The sequence below is a fragment of the Cyprinodon variegatus genome, unplaced genomic scaffold, assembly GCF_000732505.1.
Source record: "Cyprinodon variegatus isolate N-32 unplaced genomic scaffold, C_variegatus-1.0 Scaffold429, whole genome shotgun sequence".
NCBI lineage: Eukaryota > Metazoa > Chordata > Actinopteri > Cyprinodontiformes > Cyprinodontidae > Cyprinodon > Cyprinodon variegatus.
The window spans coordinates 378,913-394,871 of NW_015150882.1; the positions used below are offsets into that span (position 1 = coordinate 378,913).

The 15,959-nt window shown below is 35.8% G+C and overlaps 1 protein-coding gene across 2 annotated transcripts in view; it reads left to right on the forward strand.

Moving 5' to 3' along the window:
- LOC107093506 (chordin-like protein 2) overlaps nucleotides 1-12,112 on the forward strand; it is a 17,406-nt gene extending 5,294 nt beyond the window's left edge. For both annotated transcript variants that reach the window (XM_015388610.1, XM_015388609.1), the window contains exons 5-11: nucleotides 4,724-4,817; nucleotides 4,989-5,050; nucleotides 5,976-6,138; nucleotides 6,263-6,451; nucleotides 6,568-6,741; nucleotides 8,715-8,807; nucleotides 10,978-12,112. In XM_015388610.1, the coding sequence (XP_015244096.1) occupies nucleotides 4,724-4,817; nucleotides 4,989-5,050; nucleotides 5,976-6,138; nucleotides 6,263-6,451; nucleotides 6,568-6,741; nucleotides 8,715-8,807; nucleotides 10,978-11,111 (909 nt within the window). In that variant the 3' untranslated portion in view covers nucleotides 11,112-12,112. The remainder of the gene's footprint in view (nucleotides 1-4,723; nucleotides 4,818-4,988; nucleotides 5,051-5,975; nucleotides 6,139-6,262; nucleotides 6,452-6,567; nucleotides 6,742-8,714; nucleotides 8,808-10,977) is intronic.
- Nucleotides 12,113-15,959: the final 3,847 nt, after the last annotated feature.

The window sequence follows — 15,959 nt, forward strand, 5'->3', positions numbered from 1 at the left end:
GGGTGGTGAGGGTTACTGGGGCGAGAAACGCAAAAGTAACGCAATAGTTACTTTTACTAGTAACTAGTTACTTTTATTGTGGAGTAACTCAGTTAGTAACTCAGTTACTTTTTGGGGGAAGTAACTAGTAACTATAACTAATTACTTTTTCAAAGTAACGTGCCCAACACTGCTACCCAGTGCTGGAATGGGTCCAGTCACCTGGTAATATTATAACGTACAGCATTGCAGCATCTGCATAGTTATGGTAACTTCTTTTGATTTTCATACTAATGTTAGTTAAATTATATAAACAACTATTCAAAATCTAAGATAGATTATAATTAAACTGTAGTAAACCAGATGGATAGGTGTAGCTTGATATGATTTCTACACATTATCTATCTGGAAAGCCTCCTTTTTGCGAAATGAAGAGACATTCAGTACAATTCGTTAAGCTGATTGGATAAATCACTAAGTGACACCTTCCTCCCATGTCAAGCTTTTTGCCAATCGCAGCAGCAGCTTTGATGTATCATATTCTTGATTTGTTTCAAAACTAGTGATGTTAACTTATATTTCAAACTCCTTTTACCAGTTCATCTTGCTTGGAAGGTAGGATTATAATAATACTGTTGAATATCTTAGTAGATGTTGAATAAGAGGGGCCATAGGATGGATCCTTGGGGAACGCCAAGTTTAACTACTGACACAGAAAAGTCCCTGTCCAAGTAGGATTAAAACTAGTCCAGTCCGGTTCCAGAAAGGCACAGCCAGTTTTTTTAGGTGCTCTAATAAAAGGGAGTGATCAACCATGTTGAACGCTGCACTAATTCAATAATTCCTCTGCCATGTGCAATTATGTGACACGCGAATGTCATAAAATAGAATAGAATAGAAAAGAAAATGTACTTAATGAATCCATTGCAGTAATCTGCAGTGCTATAAAGGCAAGAGAGACTGATACAAACACAAGACTCAATAATAATTAGCCATAAAAAACAATATTTAGACATAAATGATAAAAGTTTGATGTTTTAGTATCTATAGCTCTTAAATAAGAAGGCTAGTAAGTTAACTGTTTCTGTGCATGTTTACAGGAGTATAACCCTGAACATGTGTTCACAGTGCCTGGAAGCTCCTCATTTGTAGAATATATCCTACAGAAGGCAGCTGCTGTCCTGTTGTAAAAATTGGATTAGAGTGAAAAAGGGGTGCCCAAAGTTTTGCACCAATGATTCAGTGTAAAACAATTATTTTAATATGCTTTGTGACAGAATTTACTCAAATCAAAGGTTGGATTTCATTATTTTAAGGATAAGGTCAGTAAAAACATAAATGTATTTTACTGTTGAGCACTGTCTGTTGACTAAAACAACACTATATTTAATACAGCTTTCTAACAAGCTTAATAACATCACACAAAAGGTAATTTGGTTATATTTATTAAAATGTATATCATTACTTATAATGTTAATAATAATTATTAATTTTATCCTTATTTTGTCAAAGACTGTTGTTTTTCTTTGGTAATAATTAGTCCCGATTGCTTTTAGGTGACCGTTCTGGTCTGCTGGATGCACTGTCTGCCATTTTGCTGGTATGGCAGCAGTGTCAAACAAACCATTGAGGCCAGTGCACTGCAACTTTTTGCCCCACACGCCTAATTCTAATGTCTTAACTTCCAACTAGCAACAGGTCAAGCTCTGCTAAAGAGTTCAGGTGCCCCAGGCCTCAAGGACTGGAGTTTAACACCACTGTCTTATGGTATGCCCTGAGCAGCAGCTATTTACAAAGATGTATGGCCATTCAACTTTATTGATCTCACATTAGAGAAATTTTCCTCTGCATTTAACCCATCCCCTTTGGGAGCAGTGGGCTGCCATTGTGTGGCGCCCAGGGAGCAAGCGGGGATTAAGGGTCTTGCTCAGGGACCCATCTAGAAATATACATTTAGTTCTTCATAAAAGTATTTTTGTTTTGTTTTTTTATAAATAATAGTGAACATTTGCTTATTGCTCCCTCAAGGCCTCATTTTGACAAGGGTTACAACAAATTGCAACAGCCCTATACAGTAAATCAGTAAATCCTGTTCTCACAGAAAGTCACATCCTGCTGTGATTTCTGCTCTGCCATCATTTCCCTGTTATTAATCCTCACATTGTTAATTGTTAAAATGTTGTATGGAGCTTTGCAGAACATCTCTAACTTTACAAGATCGTTTTTAGTATAATTTCAGTTTTGTTCCCTGCCATATGTGCCTGCTTTTTAATAGCTGCTGATGCTGTGCTCTACAAGGGGAAGCAGATTGTGAAGCCCCATTAAAACAGTGCAGGAGGAGAAAACATCACACTTTGCTTGGTTGTGATCAGCAGCAAAAAAGCAAAAGAAACGCTGCCAGAAACGAACTCGGTGGGGTGCTCTTCGCAAGGCCACCTGGTGTGAGAAGTTAATGAATCAGACGATGCGTAACAACAAACAGCATAAACAGTTTCAGATCATATCTTTATCCGGCGCAGACAGTTTGTGTGGCATTTCTCCCATCTGCCAGGCTTTTCTGTGGGAGTTTGTTTCGTTGAAAAACAGAATGTAACATCTTTCCTTTTTACAGTAGTAAAATAACTTGGTTACCTGCCAAAGACCCAAATTTTAGTTATTATGTTGGTGCACTGATCCTATTGTTTTAATTAATCTTCTGGCTGTTAATACAGGTAGTGTGTCAGTATGTTTTTCCTCCCTATTTCCAACAATCATCTAAGAATGCTCCTGGAACTCATGTTTCTGTGCTTCTTCATTCATCCTCATCCTCAGACATCCTCATTCTGCACACGACCTGGATCCTGGGGGTTTGATTGATTGACTGAATTTATTTCACTCACCATCAAGAGTGATAGTTTAAACAATATGTACAAAAGGGGTCTCATTTATCAAGCCTGGAGACAAACAAAACAGGACTTGAAACTTGTGTACAACACAGATGGTGACTGAGGGGAGCTGAAGCCAGATTGCATCATCATTTCTCTCAGATATTTAATTTAACTCAATGTGAAACTTTAATCAAAGATAGATTTTTGGGCTGCAACTAACATCTATTTTGCAAATCAATTAATCTGCTGATTATTATTTCGATTAACTGATTAATAATTGGACAGCAAGAGGTTCCTTAATGAAGATTTTTTTACGAAAGTAAATCAAGTGTAACTGAATTTGTTCCACATGAGCAGTTCTGGATAGAGCATATTGACAGATGAAAAAGTTTTTTCTTTATCTTAATTGTAAAATGTTTATATATATATATATTTTTTTTTTTTTACAATTTTAATATATATTTACTGCTCTAAGTAGGTTGCTCTGTCAGCAAAAGGCACGTTTTAGTCTCCATACGCCAGTTAACGTTTAAACGATTAACGATTAAACGATTAATTACTTAATCAGTTCAAAAATCGGTTCAAAAATCGATTAATCCAATAAATTCTTTCAGCCCTAACTGACTTTATCAGATCCCAATCTGCAGTGTGATATATATATATATATANATATATATATATATATATATATATATATATATATATATATATATATTCACACTGACTGGTTCTGTCACAAACAGTAATAAAAAAGCCAGCTTAAATTCAAAATCAAAGTCTGCATATATTTAAATGCTTCCTCACCATTGCATTCCTACATATACGGTGATTTGTGAGGTTAGCGATACCCCAGATCAACATATAAAATATTAAAAGTGTAAGGAATTCACATGATATATTTTAAAACTTTAAGGTAGGGCAAATTGTACCGAAATCAGTGCTGAAGCCTTTACGGATGCATGCAGTCCAGAGTTTAAAAGAGCTTTTTAACTAACTACACTCCTCTCAGATGGTAAATACTTCCTTAGAAAATCAGTAAAACAAAACTGCATGTATGCCACAAAGCGTCTTATCTGTTAACAACAGAGGCTTCCTAATTATGTGTACCCTGATGCAAAAGAGACTATGGCCCAATCCCAAACCGCCTCCTGAACACTATCCCTTAACTATTGAGTGTTACTCCCTGTAAAATCACACTTAGAGCGGTGGAGGGTGCCTTGATTGAAGGTGGGGGGGCGAGGGATTAATGAGAATGGGACTGGCTCTTCCTTTCCATGGAAAAGGAAAACAGTTGTTTCCATGACAATGGTGTTACCCCCCCATGCATAGGCTGTGGCTCTGTGGTGCAGGTAGAGATGACATCAAAGATTTAATATAAGTGTATATAGTCAAATAAGTGTATATAGTCAAATAAAACAATTTCAAAGAGAAGCTTCCCTTTTGGAATTTGGAACATTATTTTTCCAAACTTGTGATTTTCTGCCAGTGACACCTGCTGGCAAATTCTACCAGGTTTGCAATGATGCAGACTCTTTATTTAAGGGCTAAAAGTTCCACCAGCCCTACCCACTACATGGTTTGGGACAGTCCTTACTCTGTTGGACCCTCCACTGAAATGCGCAAGCCGAGGGTTAGTGCTTAGCCGTAGTGGTTAGGGGCCAATGTGTTCCAAGTCTCATCACACCCCAAGGCTTGTTTATTTAATCCAGCTACAGGAACTGATGTCAGTAAAGCAGTTCACTGTGATTTCATGGTAAACTTCCCCTCAAAAACATCAGGAGGTGATTATTAAATATTTTAATAAAAATAATTGTCCTTTTTTTGTTAAGGATCATTTGACTGTTTTGGTTTAGATTATTTTTCTCTATTTTTCACAGAACGGAAATATCTTCTGCGCTCTGAAAACATGCCAACCAGTCACCTGCTCTTCGCCAGCTACCCTTCCAGATACCTGCTGTTTGGTGTGTAAAGGTAGCCAAAGGAATCCTTTAACATTAAAATGAGTAGGATTTTACTCCTGCAGCATCTCCGATCTATTAAAAAGATTTAATTGTTATAATGACATTTTTAATAGCATGCATAGTGTTGGAAAATATATATCCCATCTGAATAAATGTGGCTTCATCTTTTTTCCTCTCATAGACAATGGTAGCAGCGGCTCCTCATCCATTGAGGATGGAAACCATCAGTTGAACCGAGGCGTTGTAAGTCTAAATGTATTCCATTCAGCTTGACCTTTTTCATATTTTACCACCTCAAAAACATTTGCAACATACCCTTTTGGATAAGCCAGGTGACATCTGTTGATTGTTTGATTTTTATTTTAGGGTACCAGATTAAAGGGGGTAACATAGTGATGCCCTGCATACTTTATAGAGATCGATTGTTACTCTTTTTTTCCCCCAGCATTTTTATTGTCATTACACTGTCTCCAGTACAGAGCAATGAAATGAACTCTCATTTAACCCATCCTCTTGGGGAGCAGTGGGTTGTTTGCTCAGGGAGCCAGAGTGGCAGTCTGTGGGAGTGTGTGGGGCTTGAACTCAGAACCTCAGGATTCCAAGCATTAGGCCTTCCCAAAGCAAGCATTAGAGTGAACGGTCTTGCCTAAGGACCCACAGGGGCAGCTCTTTCCCCACAGCTGGGATGCAAACCCAGACTTGCTACTTGTGCTAGCCAGCCTCTAATCTACTACATTAAGTGGGTATGAAAACTTTAGCAAAGCATTTTTATGTGATGAAAGACAGTAAAAAGGTGTGTTTAGTTTCTCAGGTGAAATGCTACAAACAGCAGGTTCATTGTTTGGTTTCTTTATGAGGATCCTCTGTGTTTTCTGGTCAGTCTGTGCATTTTTTTTTCTTTCAAAGTGATGGATTGTATTCCTGTGATTAAAGATGAAGGGTTTCCTTTGTTTCCTTTAAGTTCCACAGACCACTTGGCACAAGAACTGCCCTTATTGGCTACGCTGTTTCATTTTACATTGCACTGAAATATTGGCAGCATTTCAGACATCTACAGCCAGCTTTTTTATGATTTAGAACATGATGCGATACTCCCGCAGCTATCAGGGGAAAAGCAAGGTGAGCCAATGGCTGAATCGATGAGTAACTGTTGTTTAATTGACAACAGAGGCATTCAGTCGACCAGTGCTCTGGAGAGCAGAGCAGGGTTAGGTCGGACCGGGCCACCCTGCACAGAGGTTCCTCCAGGGGCCTCAGCCTCAGCAGGCTCAACCTCAAAGGGGCCTCGGAGACGACAGTGAGGATTTTGCTGCAGAGGAAACACCAAAGAGGTGATTTTTATTTTTTTTTTGGTAAACAGAAAGGTAGTATACAGCTATTTAGATTTATTGGCATGTTCCTCACACGTTTCCGATGGTTTCCGTGTGTGCCTCACATGTTTCCTATTTATCTCAGTGTGTTTATACAACGGCAAGACATACTCTCATGGAGACATGTGGCATCCAGTTTTGGGGAAGGTCCTGGAATGCATCGTTTGCACTTGCATTGACGGCCTCCAGGACTGCAAACGCATCACATGTCCAAGCCATTACCCGTGTCAGCATCCAATGAAATCAGCAGGAAAATGCTGCAAGACTTGTCCTGGTAAAGAAGCGGGACCCACAGACATGATGGGCTGATTACAGTGGTACGATGCTGAGTCGATGGAAACATTTTATCCCCTCAACCTGTTTTTGTGTTTGTTTGTTTTCTCTCTGTAGAGAGCAAAGCTACAGTGAACCAGACCCAATGCTATCATGGGTATAAAAACAACCTCTTGGTGTATAAAGTAGAGCTATCTTTGAAAGTTGATTCTCCTAACACAGTTAGGATCATTGCTGCGGAAAGACAGAGTACAGCTGAGATTGAAGTGCAAGCCTGGAACACAGCAGAAGGTATTGTGACTAAACCTCAGCACAAGGAAGAAGAAAAATGCATTCAAAAACAAATTTTCTTTATTAAAACTTGCTTTTTTTTTATCTCTGAAAGTTAGAGGACAAGATTTCTAAAATGTTTATAAGATTAGGTTCTCATTCAAAATAATCAAATACTTTATGAGCAAAATAAAATTGTGTTTGGAAATGAAATGTAGGAAGTATTTAAAAAAAAAATTTAAGAACCTAGAAAACAATATCATCTTTATTAGTCTTGTGTTAAAAAGTAAAAAAAAGATGTTTTCAAAATTCTTCTTTTTTTAATTTTCTGATAAACTGTTTAAAAAACAATTTTGAATGTCCGAGAACGTATGTTCATTTTGAAATTTGATTTTAAATGATGATTTAATCAGAAAGATGGAAAAATAGAATGCAGAACTGGACTATTTTGGTTTATTGATTAATTGCTGTTAATCACACTATGAGAAATCAAAACTGGAGAAAACATGCACAGGGGTAAACTTTTGCAGGACTCCCTCCCCTATCAAATTCAGTCCAAAAGCAGATCACTGACTCTTCTTAAAATAACCTAAAATAAAATCTAAAGCATTTGTGGTTTAATGATCAATGGTCAGATTTCATAATTTAACAATGAGAAAGAGTAATGGAATTTATGGAGAGTCTCAAGACCTAAACCTCTACTGACCCAGAATCAAAAGTAGGGCTGTTTAAAAAAATCTATTTTGAATCGATTCCTTTGCATTTTTGCTAAATCGATTTCTAGGGAATGAGATCGATTAGTACGTGACATTCACATTCAAATGAGCAGGAAAGAAGGACTCAAGCCAGACAGCTGCAAATAAAGATAATAGGCTGACTGAAGACTTTAACAAATGGGGGCTGACCAGCAAACACCCTGTAGTTGTTACAGACGACGCTGCAAAAATGGTTTGTGCAGTGAAGATAATGCAGCTCGTGCTTGTCTGAGTGAGAGAGGCTTCACTTTTTCACTTTTCACAAACAAGTTTGCACTTATGAGACAGTTTTGTTCACATCTCAAGTTTAAACTATCTGATTTACAAGATTTAGAACTTTATTAATCAAAATTGAAACGATTCAGGACTTTGGCGAAAATACACAGCCATAATCAAAAGATCCCATCTCACATTTACCCAAAAAACATTCAAGCTCATGTAGTGTTGGCTAACAAACAAACAAGCTTAGGACAGAATTAACTAGATGGTGAAACAACATGATTGATTGATGGACTATATTGATCTCACAGTGGAGAAATGTACTTTTAACATCAGTTCAAATAGTCAAAAAGAGGAAGGAAAGAAGGAAAAGGTGAATGGGGAATATACAGTATATACACAGATACATTTTTTTTTCTTTTTAAGCAAAATGTTTCCATTTTATAAGTAATTCTTATAGACTTTAGGGGAAATATTTATTAAAGCAATACTTGATTTTTTTTTTCTAATTAAAAGCAAATTTTTTACACACTTTTTGTATTTTTAAATTGAATTGAAATAAAACTATATTTAAACTAGAGTGGGTCAAGATTCCCTAACAGAGATGCTATTTATACAATGGATGGCAGATGTTGCTGCTGTTTGGTTTTTACAACCTTAAATCACTTAAACTTTCCACCTGCTGCTTTAATTTCTACAGCAGATCCACATTAAAACAAGAGTCACAGGAGAATAGAGATAGATTTTTACACTTTAAGGTAGAACAAAAATAGTAATCTGCTCACAAGGCTTGACTTAAATCAAATGTCTGACACCTGCAAACTAGCTTTTAAGTTTAGGGGAATTTCTGCTTCGCTTTATTTTAGTAACTCTCTTCATTTAATAGATAAAAAGAAAACAAATCATCATTTATAAACTGCATTTTATAATAACATAAGTTATGTTTAGCTTTTTGGATTTGTATCTTCCATATAGAAGAAGTTAATACTTTGTTTAAACACAGTAAATGTCTTTGTGCAGGTAATTTACGAATAATTGAGATTGGAGACGTTCAAAGAAAAGACATCACAGATCATCCAGAAAATTACACTCTTCTTACCACTCTAGATGAAGGTATGTTGCTTTTGTTTTCATTTGTTTTTAGATTTTTTTTTATGCAATAATGTGCAAACTGGTGACACATGATGTTGACCCATCAGTCAGCTAACCCACCATCTGCACTCTGATGCTAACTGCAAGTAAAACTTAGGCTTTGACATTTTTATTATCATTCACTGGGTTGTAAAAGACAAATTTAAATAATCAGATGCATGTTAAATATATTTGATTGTTTTTAGACAAGAGTATAATAAAGATTGGCTCTCAGAGGAGAAAGTCCCAAATATAGTTTCAGTTAATCACGTACAGTACTGTCTGAACTTATTGATCATCCCAAAACTGGAAAGAAGTTACTTTTTCATTGAGGTAATGTAATGTCCAATGATGATGATAGGCTGGTTAATAATGTGACATTTCATAAGTTTGGAGTGTAGCGCACATAAACCTTCGAGTTTTATGCATGTTTCTAGATCGTCCAAGCTCCTGGATCCTCTTTTATGCTCTTTTCTCTTCAATTTCACCCAAATGCTTCCCAGAGAATTGTTAGGAATATTATTATTACAGGATTATAACAGGGTTCATTAGCAATTGGGATAATCAGGGGAAAGTTAATTGACATCTTTATTTTTTTTAATCTGCTGAAGTAAACACATTTAGATTATGATCCAAAACAGTGACACCTTTTCCTTTAACTGAAAGAATCCACCATAAAAAACTTGAAATGGTTAATGTACATATGGAATCTAAAAAGGTCAATCAGTATAATTGATCCTCCGCTGTAAGTAAAAGTAAAAATGAGGAACTTTCCACATATTCCTCCTTTAATTCACACTAGACCCCCCCTTGAGTTTTTGTTGACAAAAATCACAGTCTAGTCTCAGCAGTGAACACCGTTCCTGGTTTTTCTTCAGGATAATCAGTTGGCATGTAGATATTAGTTCTATTACCTTCTTTAATAAGTAGAGATTTTTTTCAGTTGTAAAAGTTAAACTAATTTATCTGACTATTGTTGTGGTCAAATCTTGGTTAGTAACAATTTACTTTTCCTAAGCTCTGATGATAATTCCATGTTATTTGAAAATCATGCTCTCTTCTCTTGTTTACCAATTTTAGCAGCAGAAAATAAGTGAAGAACATACTTTCAATCACATTATATTCAAAGACAGCAGAAAGAGCAAATCATTGATTCCAAAAACAGGCTCCTCATCACATGTCAGCTTGCATTAAAGAATGAATTAAAATATCTGTCAGCTTCATTTTTCCCACAGGAATTGATATGATATGTGCTAAAGGTTAAAATTAAAACTTACTTCAATGGTACTCAATGGTACTGCAATAAGTGATGCAGCAGATTCAGTTGCAATCTTTACCAGCAGGGCCAATAAAAATAAATATTCTGCCCCTATGTTTGAAGACATTTCCCACCAGGAAGGTTTCTCTATTTAAAATGTTTGAAATAGCTTTGAGTTCCAAGCTTTATAGAGTTTCCTGGATGAAAAACGAAACGTCCCTCAGACTTGGAAAACAAAGTCCAGTGGTTTGTTTTTTAACTTTTTACATTTTTTGGAATGACTATGACCTGGATGACTGAGAATGTCAATGTCAAATGTATTTATATAGCACTTAAAAATGGTATAAAACTGCACCAAAGTGCTTTACAGGAAAGACAACAACACCAATTAACAAAATCAATTAATCTTCACCAGCATTCTGCCCCTAAAAGACCAAACATATTTTTGTCTAGTAAATTCCAAAAATGGATGTTTTATGATCTGATGGTTTTGGCCCCATAAACCTTCATCATTTTGCCTCAGAGGGTATCTGTGGGATGAGGAAAACTTTAGAGGTTTTATATTTCATTCATTCATATCTGGTCCAGCTCAATCAGACTTATGAGAAAATCTATAACTGACTGAAAGATTAGATTGACTTCTTTTAAAGTTAATACTTTGTTTATGTTTTAATAAATGTGAAGGAGAAGGAGAAGCATATATAAAATTATCATTTCAAAATTTGTAAGAAACTACACCAAACTTCACCATTTTTTGCCTTCATATATTTTATTTAGTGACCTCATGTTTCTCATGTAGAAAAAAATTAGAAAAAGTTAAACCATTGCTTCATATTTCCTAAATCTACGTTGACAGATCTAAAATTCAAATGTATATGTGTTTTGGTTTTTCAGTGACATGGAAAAAATTTAAAGAGGTGGGAGGAAACCTCAGCAACACTTCTCAGACAACAATTTGTGAAAACGGCATTCGGGAGATAGTGACGTTCCTGAATCCAAGGCAAACGGAAGGCCTGTGCTCCCCGTAGGAACCACTCATGATATCCCTATTCATGCATGCGCATATACATTCAAGCTGCACTTCTTTATGTTTTTTTTTTGTTTGTTTGTTTTATTTATGCAAGTGGAAGTTCTTGCTCTTAATGTTTTTTGAACATCTTTCTTTGGGGGTAGTTATATCTTCAAAGACAACAGTGATAATGTTGTTGATCATTCTTTGTTGTTTACAATTCTAGTAATAAATTTAACATTATTATGTTTGCTAGGAAAGATTTAAAGCTGCAAATGTAATGATGAGGGGCAAACTGCACAAGCCAGTGACAGGTAAAAGGCCTCTTTACAGTCAATGAGTTTATTACTAATATAGGATATAAGGATAAGATTGAAAGGAGCCTGGCATTGTGCACTTAAATGTGATTTGTTTGAAGAGTGAGAAAAAAAAAAAAGGATTGGAGCAATTTTGGCAGATCATGATGGTTGTACTTTTGAGTCGTAAAGTATTGACACTTAGAGCTTTGGTGTGATAATTGGTGCCAGACCTGTTAAGACAGCCAACGCTGCGAATTGGAGGCTGTAAATTTGCTACCTCAATACTGCCCCCATTGGCCAGACTGTAAATGGCAAAAAGCCCCTTAAGAAATGTTCCTGCTAAAGCCTTTAAATGATGTCTCAGCCTCGACCTCATCAGGTGTGACATTCCACTTTGTTTTGACCGGTGGATGTTTTCTTGCATTTAAGTTTTGCAAGAATCAAAGTGTGTAGAATATGTAAAGACTTGGGTCTTCTATCAGAGGCCTGGGTAATTGTCATTTCTTCACTGCCTCTGTTCTTTACAGAGATCTTAAAAATATATATTTGTTCCTGAAGTCATTCGGTCACTCTTCTGGTTTTGACTTTGTAGCACTAAGGACTCCAGTACCACTGGCAGCACATGGGCCACAAGCTTTCTCTATATCTCTTTAAAGGGGCATAGTCACGTTATGTGATATATCAGTCGCTCACTCCAGTTGCAAACTGTTTCGTTTTCCTTCAAAAATAACCGCAAATAAAAAAGAAATTATTAGCTACTGTATTAATGGTTATTTTTGGGTTTCACGTTTTGCTTTTGCTCAGTTTTTTAGTAAATAAATCCCTTTGTTTATATTAACAAAAACATTGAGTGACTGGAGGTACGATACTGCGCATCTATGCAGGGAGTAAATGAAGAAGCAATATGGCCAAGCAAGTTAGCACTTCTCAGCGAAGTTGTGAAAATAAGGAAGAAAAGTTCTAAGTCTAGTGGGGAAAAAAACAAAAAAAATTTGATTCCAAGAGAGATAAGACTGAAATAGTGGCGGAAGCTGTAGAAGATGTGGAGGCATTAAAGAGTTAATTGATGCATGGGTAAATGTTGGTATTCATGCTGTTAGTAGTGATGCTATTCTTATATATGCATCCAAACGGAGCCGCCGCTTCTGGAGAGCAGCAATGAATACATTTCTGCTTCATGTTTCAGTGTGTTCATAAGAGCCTCATCTTTTTTTTTTATACTAGGTTCTTCTGTGACCTCGTATTTGTCCTTGCACTCTTGGAGTAATTTTGGTTGACTGAAAACTGGGTTGAGGGTTCGCTACTCATACATGTTTGCTCTGTTTGTGGATAATGGACGTTAATGCTATTGGAACCATTTCCAAATGATAACAAATCTTTAAGACGGTTTCTAGGTAAGTTATTTCTTTAATTTACAGTCAGTAAGAATTTGGGCATAAGACACCTGAACCAAGAAAATGTGGCAATAACACTTAATGTTATGGTTTTCCCCTTTGGAGTATGAGTTTTTATTTTTCAGTTATCTAAGTAAATCTGTTTTGTTGATCTTTGGTTTATTTTCCATTTTGTGTTATATTTAAGCAGTCTATAGTAAACTCTCTGTTGCCCCCTTGTGCCTGTCTCCTTTCCCCTGGCTCCCTTGTAGTCACTTCTATCCACACCTGCTCCATATCAGCTGATTACCCCAGTCTTTGTTCTGTCTCCCGTATATACTCTCCCTGTGTGGTTCTTCAGCACTGGTTCCTTGTTGTTACATGGATCTCCATGTGGTTTTTCTCCTGACATCTCCTGGTTTTTTGGGTTTAATTCTTAGATTTTGTTTCTGTTGCCCTTTGACTCCATTAAACCTGCAAGAACTCATCTCTGCATTTAGGTCCTCAACCAACCTCCACCCTCACGTTCACACCTAACTTATTTAACAAGGAGGACAATTTTAAGATAATGCATATTTAACTTGCATTCTTTATATGTAGTAAATCAAATCACCTGTTGAAAGCTTTTTTTCTTTTTTTTTTTGCTTTTACTTAATTGCCCGTCTTTTATATTAAAATCTGTTTAATGATCTGAAACTTTAAACCAAAACTGAAAAGTTAAAAATGAGGGGAATGTGTAAAGGAGAAATTATGTTTTAAATACACATGGAATAGAGAAAGGTGCAAGTCTGCTAAGGCCCATGTTTGGGATTCCCTTTAAAAGAGAGCTAGAGGCCAGGCTGGATTAGAGAAAACAAATCAGACTTGTTTTATAACTGACTTGTATAAATTGTGGACTGTTTTACTTTATATGTAATGATAACATCTTGAAAGTGTAATTTTGTATTATTTTTTTGGACTGAATTTTAAAGGAGGCATAATTTGTTCAGGATGTAAACAGTATATGAGAGGTTTTCTTGTTATCACCTTTAAATATGACCTGCAGTTCTGTCACCGTATTTATAGTATATTGTTTCCTGCCTGTTTTCTCTGTGTGTATTTTGACCATTGAAGGAGTTTTGTAATTTTTTTATAAAGTAGCTGTTAATTTTAGCTTTCAGAAAACACACAACTCCATAAAGGGTTTTTAGTGATGTACTGTTACTATTTTTATGTAGCAGAAAAATTTTAGTTATCTTCATACCATGAAAACTTCACATACCGTCACCAATCGTATTTTGCTTTGGACCTTGTTGATGTATTTGAATGTACTTTCTACGTCACTCAGCTACATCAAACTGTATAATGTTGCCTTTTGTTTTACACCATTAAAAACAATGTTTGACTGTTTATGGCTGTTTCTTGTTCCCATTGGAAATATGCGCTTCAAACAACATGGTGTTTATAGCTGAGCTAAAGGAGGAGTTGATGTTTCATCACAGCTGGGATTAATGGCCGCTGCAGGGAAGATCGAACAGCACTGATGCTTTAAGGTTTCTACTAAGTGAAGTTCTACAGATCCGGATAAGATGTGTTCTTGGAAAAAATCAAAAAAATGTTGTTACATTGAGACGAAATGCAAAAGCTAAAAAAAAACACACTTTACACTCAATGACACTCAAGGACTGAGTGTCCTTGCTTTGAACCTGTTTCTGATTTGTTTGAACTTTTTTTTTTGTCCAGGGTGAAGTTATTAGTAAGAACCTCAATAAATTTGAAACCTAAAACTACAATTACAATGTTACAGATATATATATATATATTTTTTTTCTTGTTTTAAACAATCAGGGATTTTGAGAGAAAACACAGAATTAAATATTGGCAGCTCTCCAGAAGGCTAATAACACAGAGCCTTCAGAAATGAGAATACACAGAGGAGAAAACATCAAATGTTGTTTCAACCTTAACCAGGCACACATGTAGGCAAGAGATTTCTGCAAGATTAGTATGAGAATTTTATATTTTGTATTACGTAGTTGAAATGACATTATTCTATTGCATTTTGTTTGGAAATTATATGATTGTCAAAAATATAAGATAAATAGAGCAGTGTTTAAATCTGGAGGCAGCATATTTTGATTGAACTGTAGCATTGGCTGAACGTTGTGGTTTGAAGAGTGATACATAACAATCATTAGCCAAAAACAAATATTAAACCCTGATGTTCAACAACTCAACATTCTCTGCCTTGAGATTAAACGCAGTGTCACCACAAACAGAATCCAGGACAGGATCGATCAGTCTGAGCTGCACTGGAAACAATCTGCTCCACCAAATCAGAAGTTCTGCAGTAATAAAGATCAGGTCTCTTTTCTTGTAGAGCTTGGAGAAACTGCAGATAAGGAATTATGGTTTTCCTCAGGGAATTTCTGAAAAATCCTGAATCTTAGATTTTAAAACCATGATCTTTTCATGTCATCTTTTCGTGTCTTTTCAACCAATTTTTGCTCAGTGGGTCAGTGTTGACCCGTGCATGGGAGCAGCATATTTCTGCACAGGGCAAAGCATCTGAAACAGTGAGAACTTTGGAAGCTCTAAAAGGGTTTTAATATTTTATTTGACAAAAAATAAGAAAATGCTCTTGTTTAATGAGCCAACTGATTGTCATGTATACACCTTCAGTCCTAATCAGTGACAGTTTAAGTTATTTCAAACTCTGGCACGTTTGCAATGAAAATTGGTCTCCTCAAGAATTTCTCATCCCATAAGCAGTTTAGAGAATATGCCCGTAAATCATACTGAAGTTAAAATGTTATTGTCTACCTCACTGCTTCTCAAAAGGAACTGAACTATTAATGATTTCTTTTTCCCTCCTAAAAAAGGGAGGAAGGTTATGATGCACCAGAGCAGTAATCTTTTTAAAAAAAATAATTAATAAAATCAGCTTCTTTTCACACATGAATGTAAACGAAGTCCTTGTAAAGATTTGATGATTAACCCAATATAAAAATTGGTCTGACACCCCTGTTTTTGATAATCCGCTTATATAATCTACTTTACATAATACAATAAATTATTAAATGCTCTATTTTGTAGTGATATAAACATAATGAAGGCTTCATGAATTTCTGGTTGTGTTTCAGTATTTCTGTTTAGTGTACAAAAGTTTAATTGTTTTGAACTTTGAACAAGAGACCATCAACTGTGACTCACATT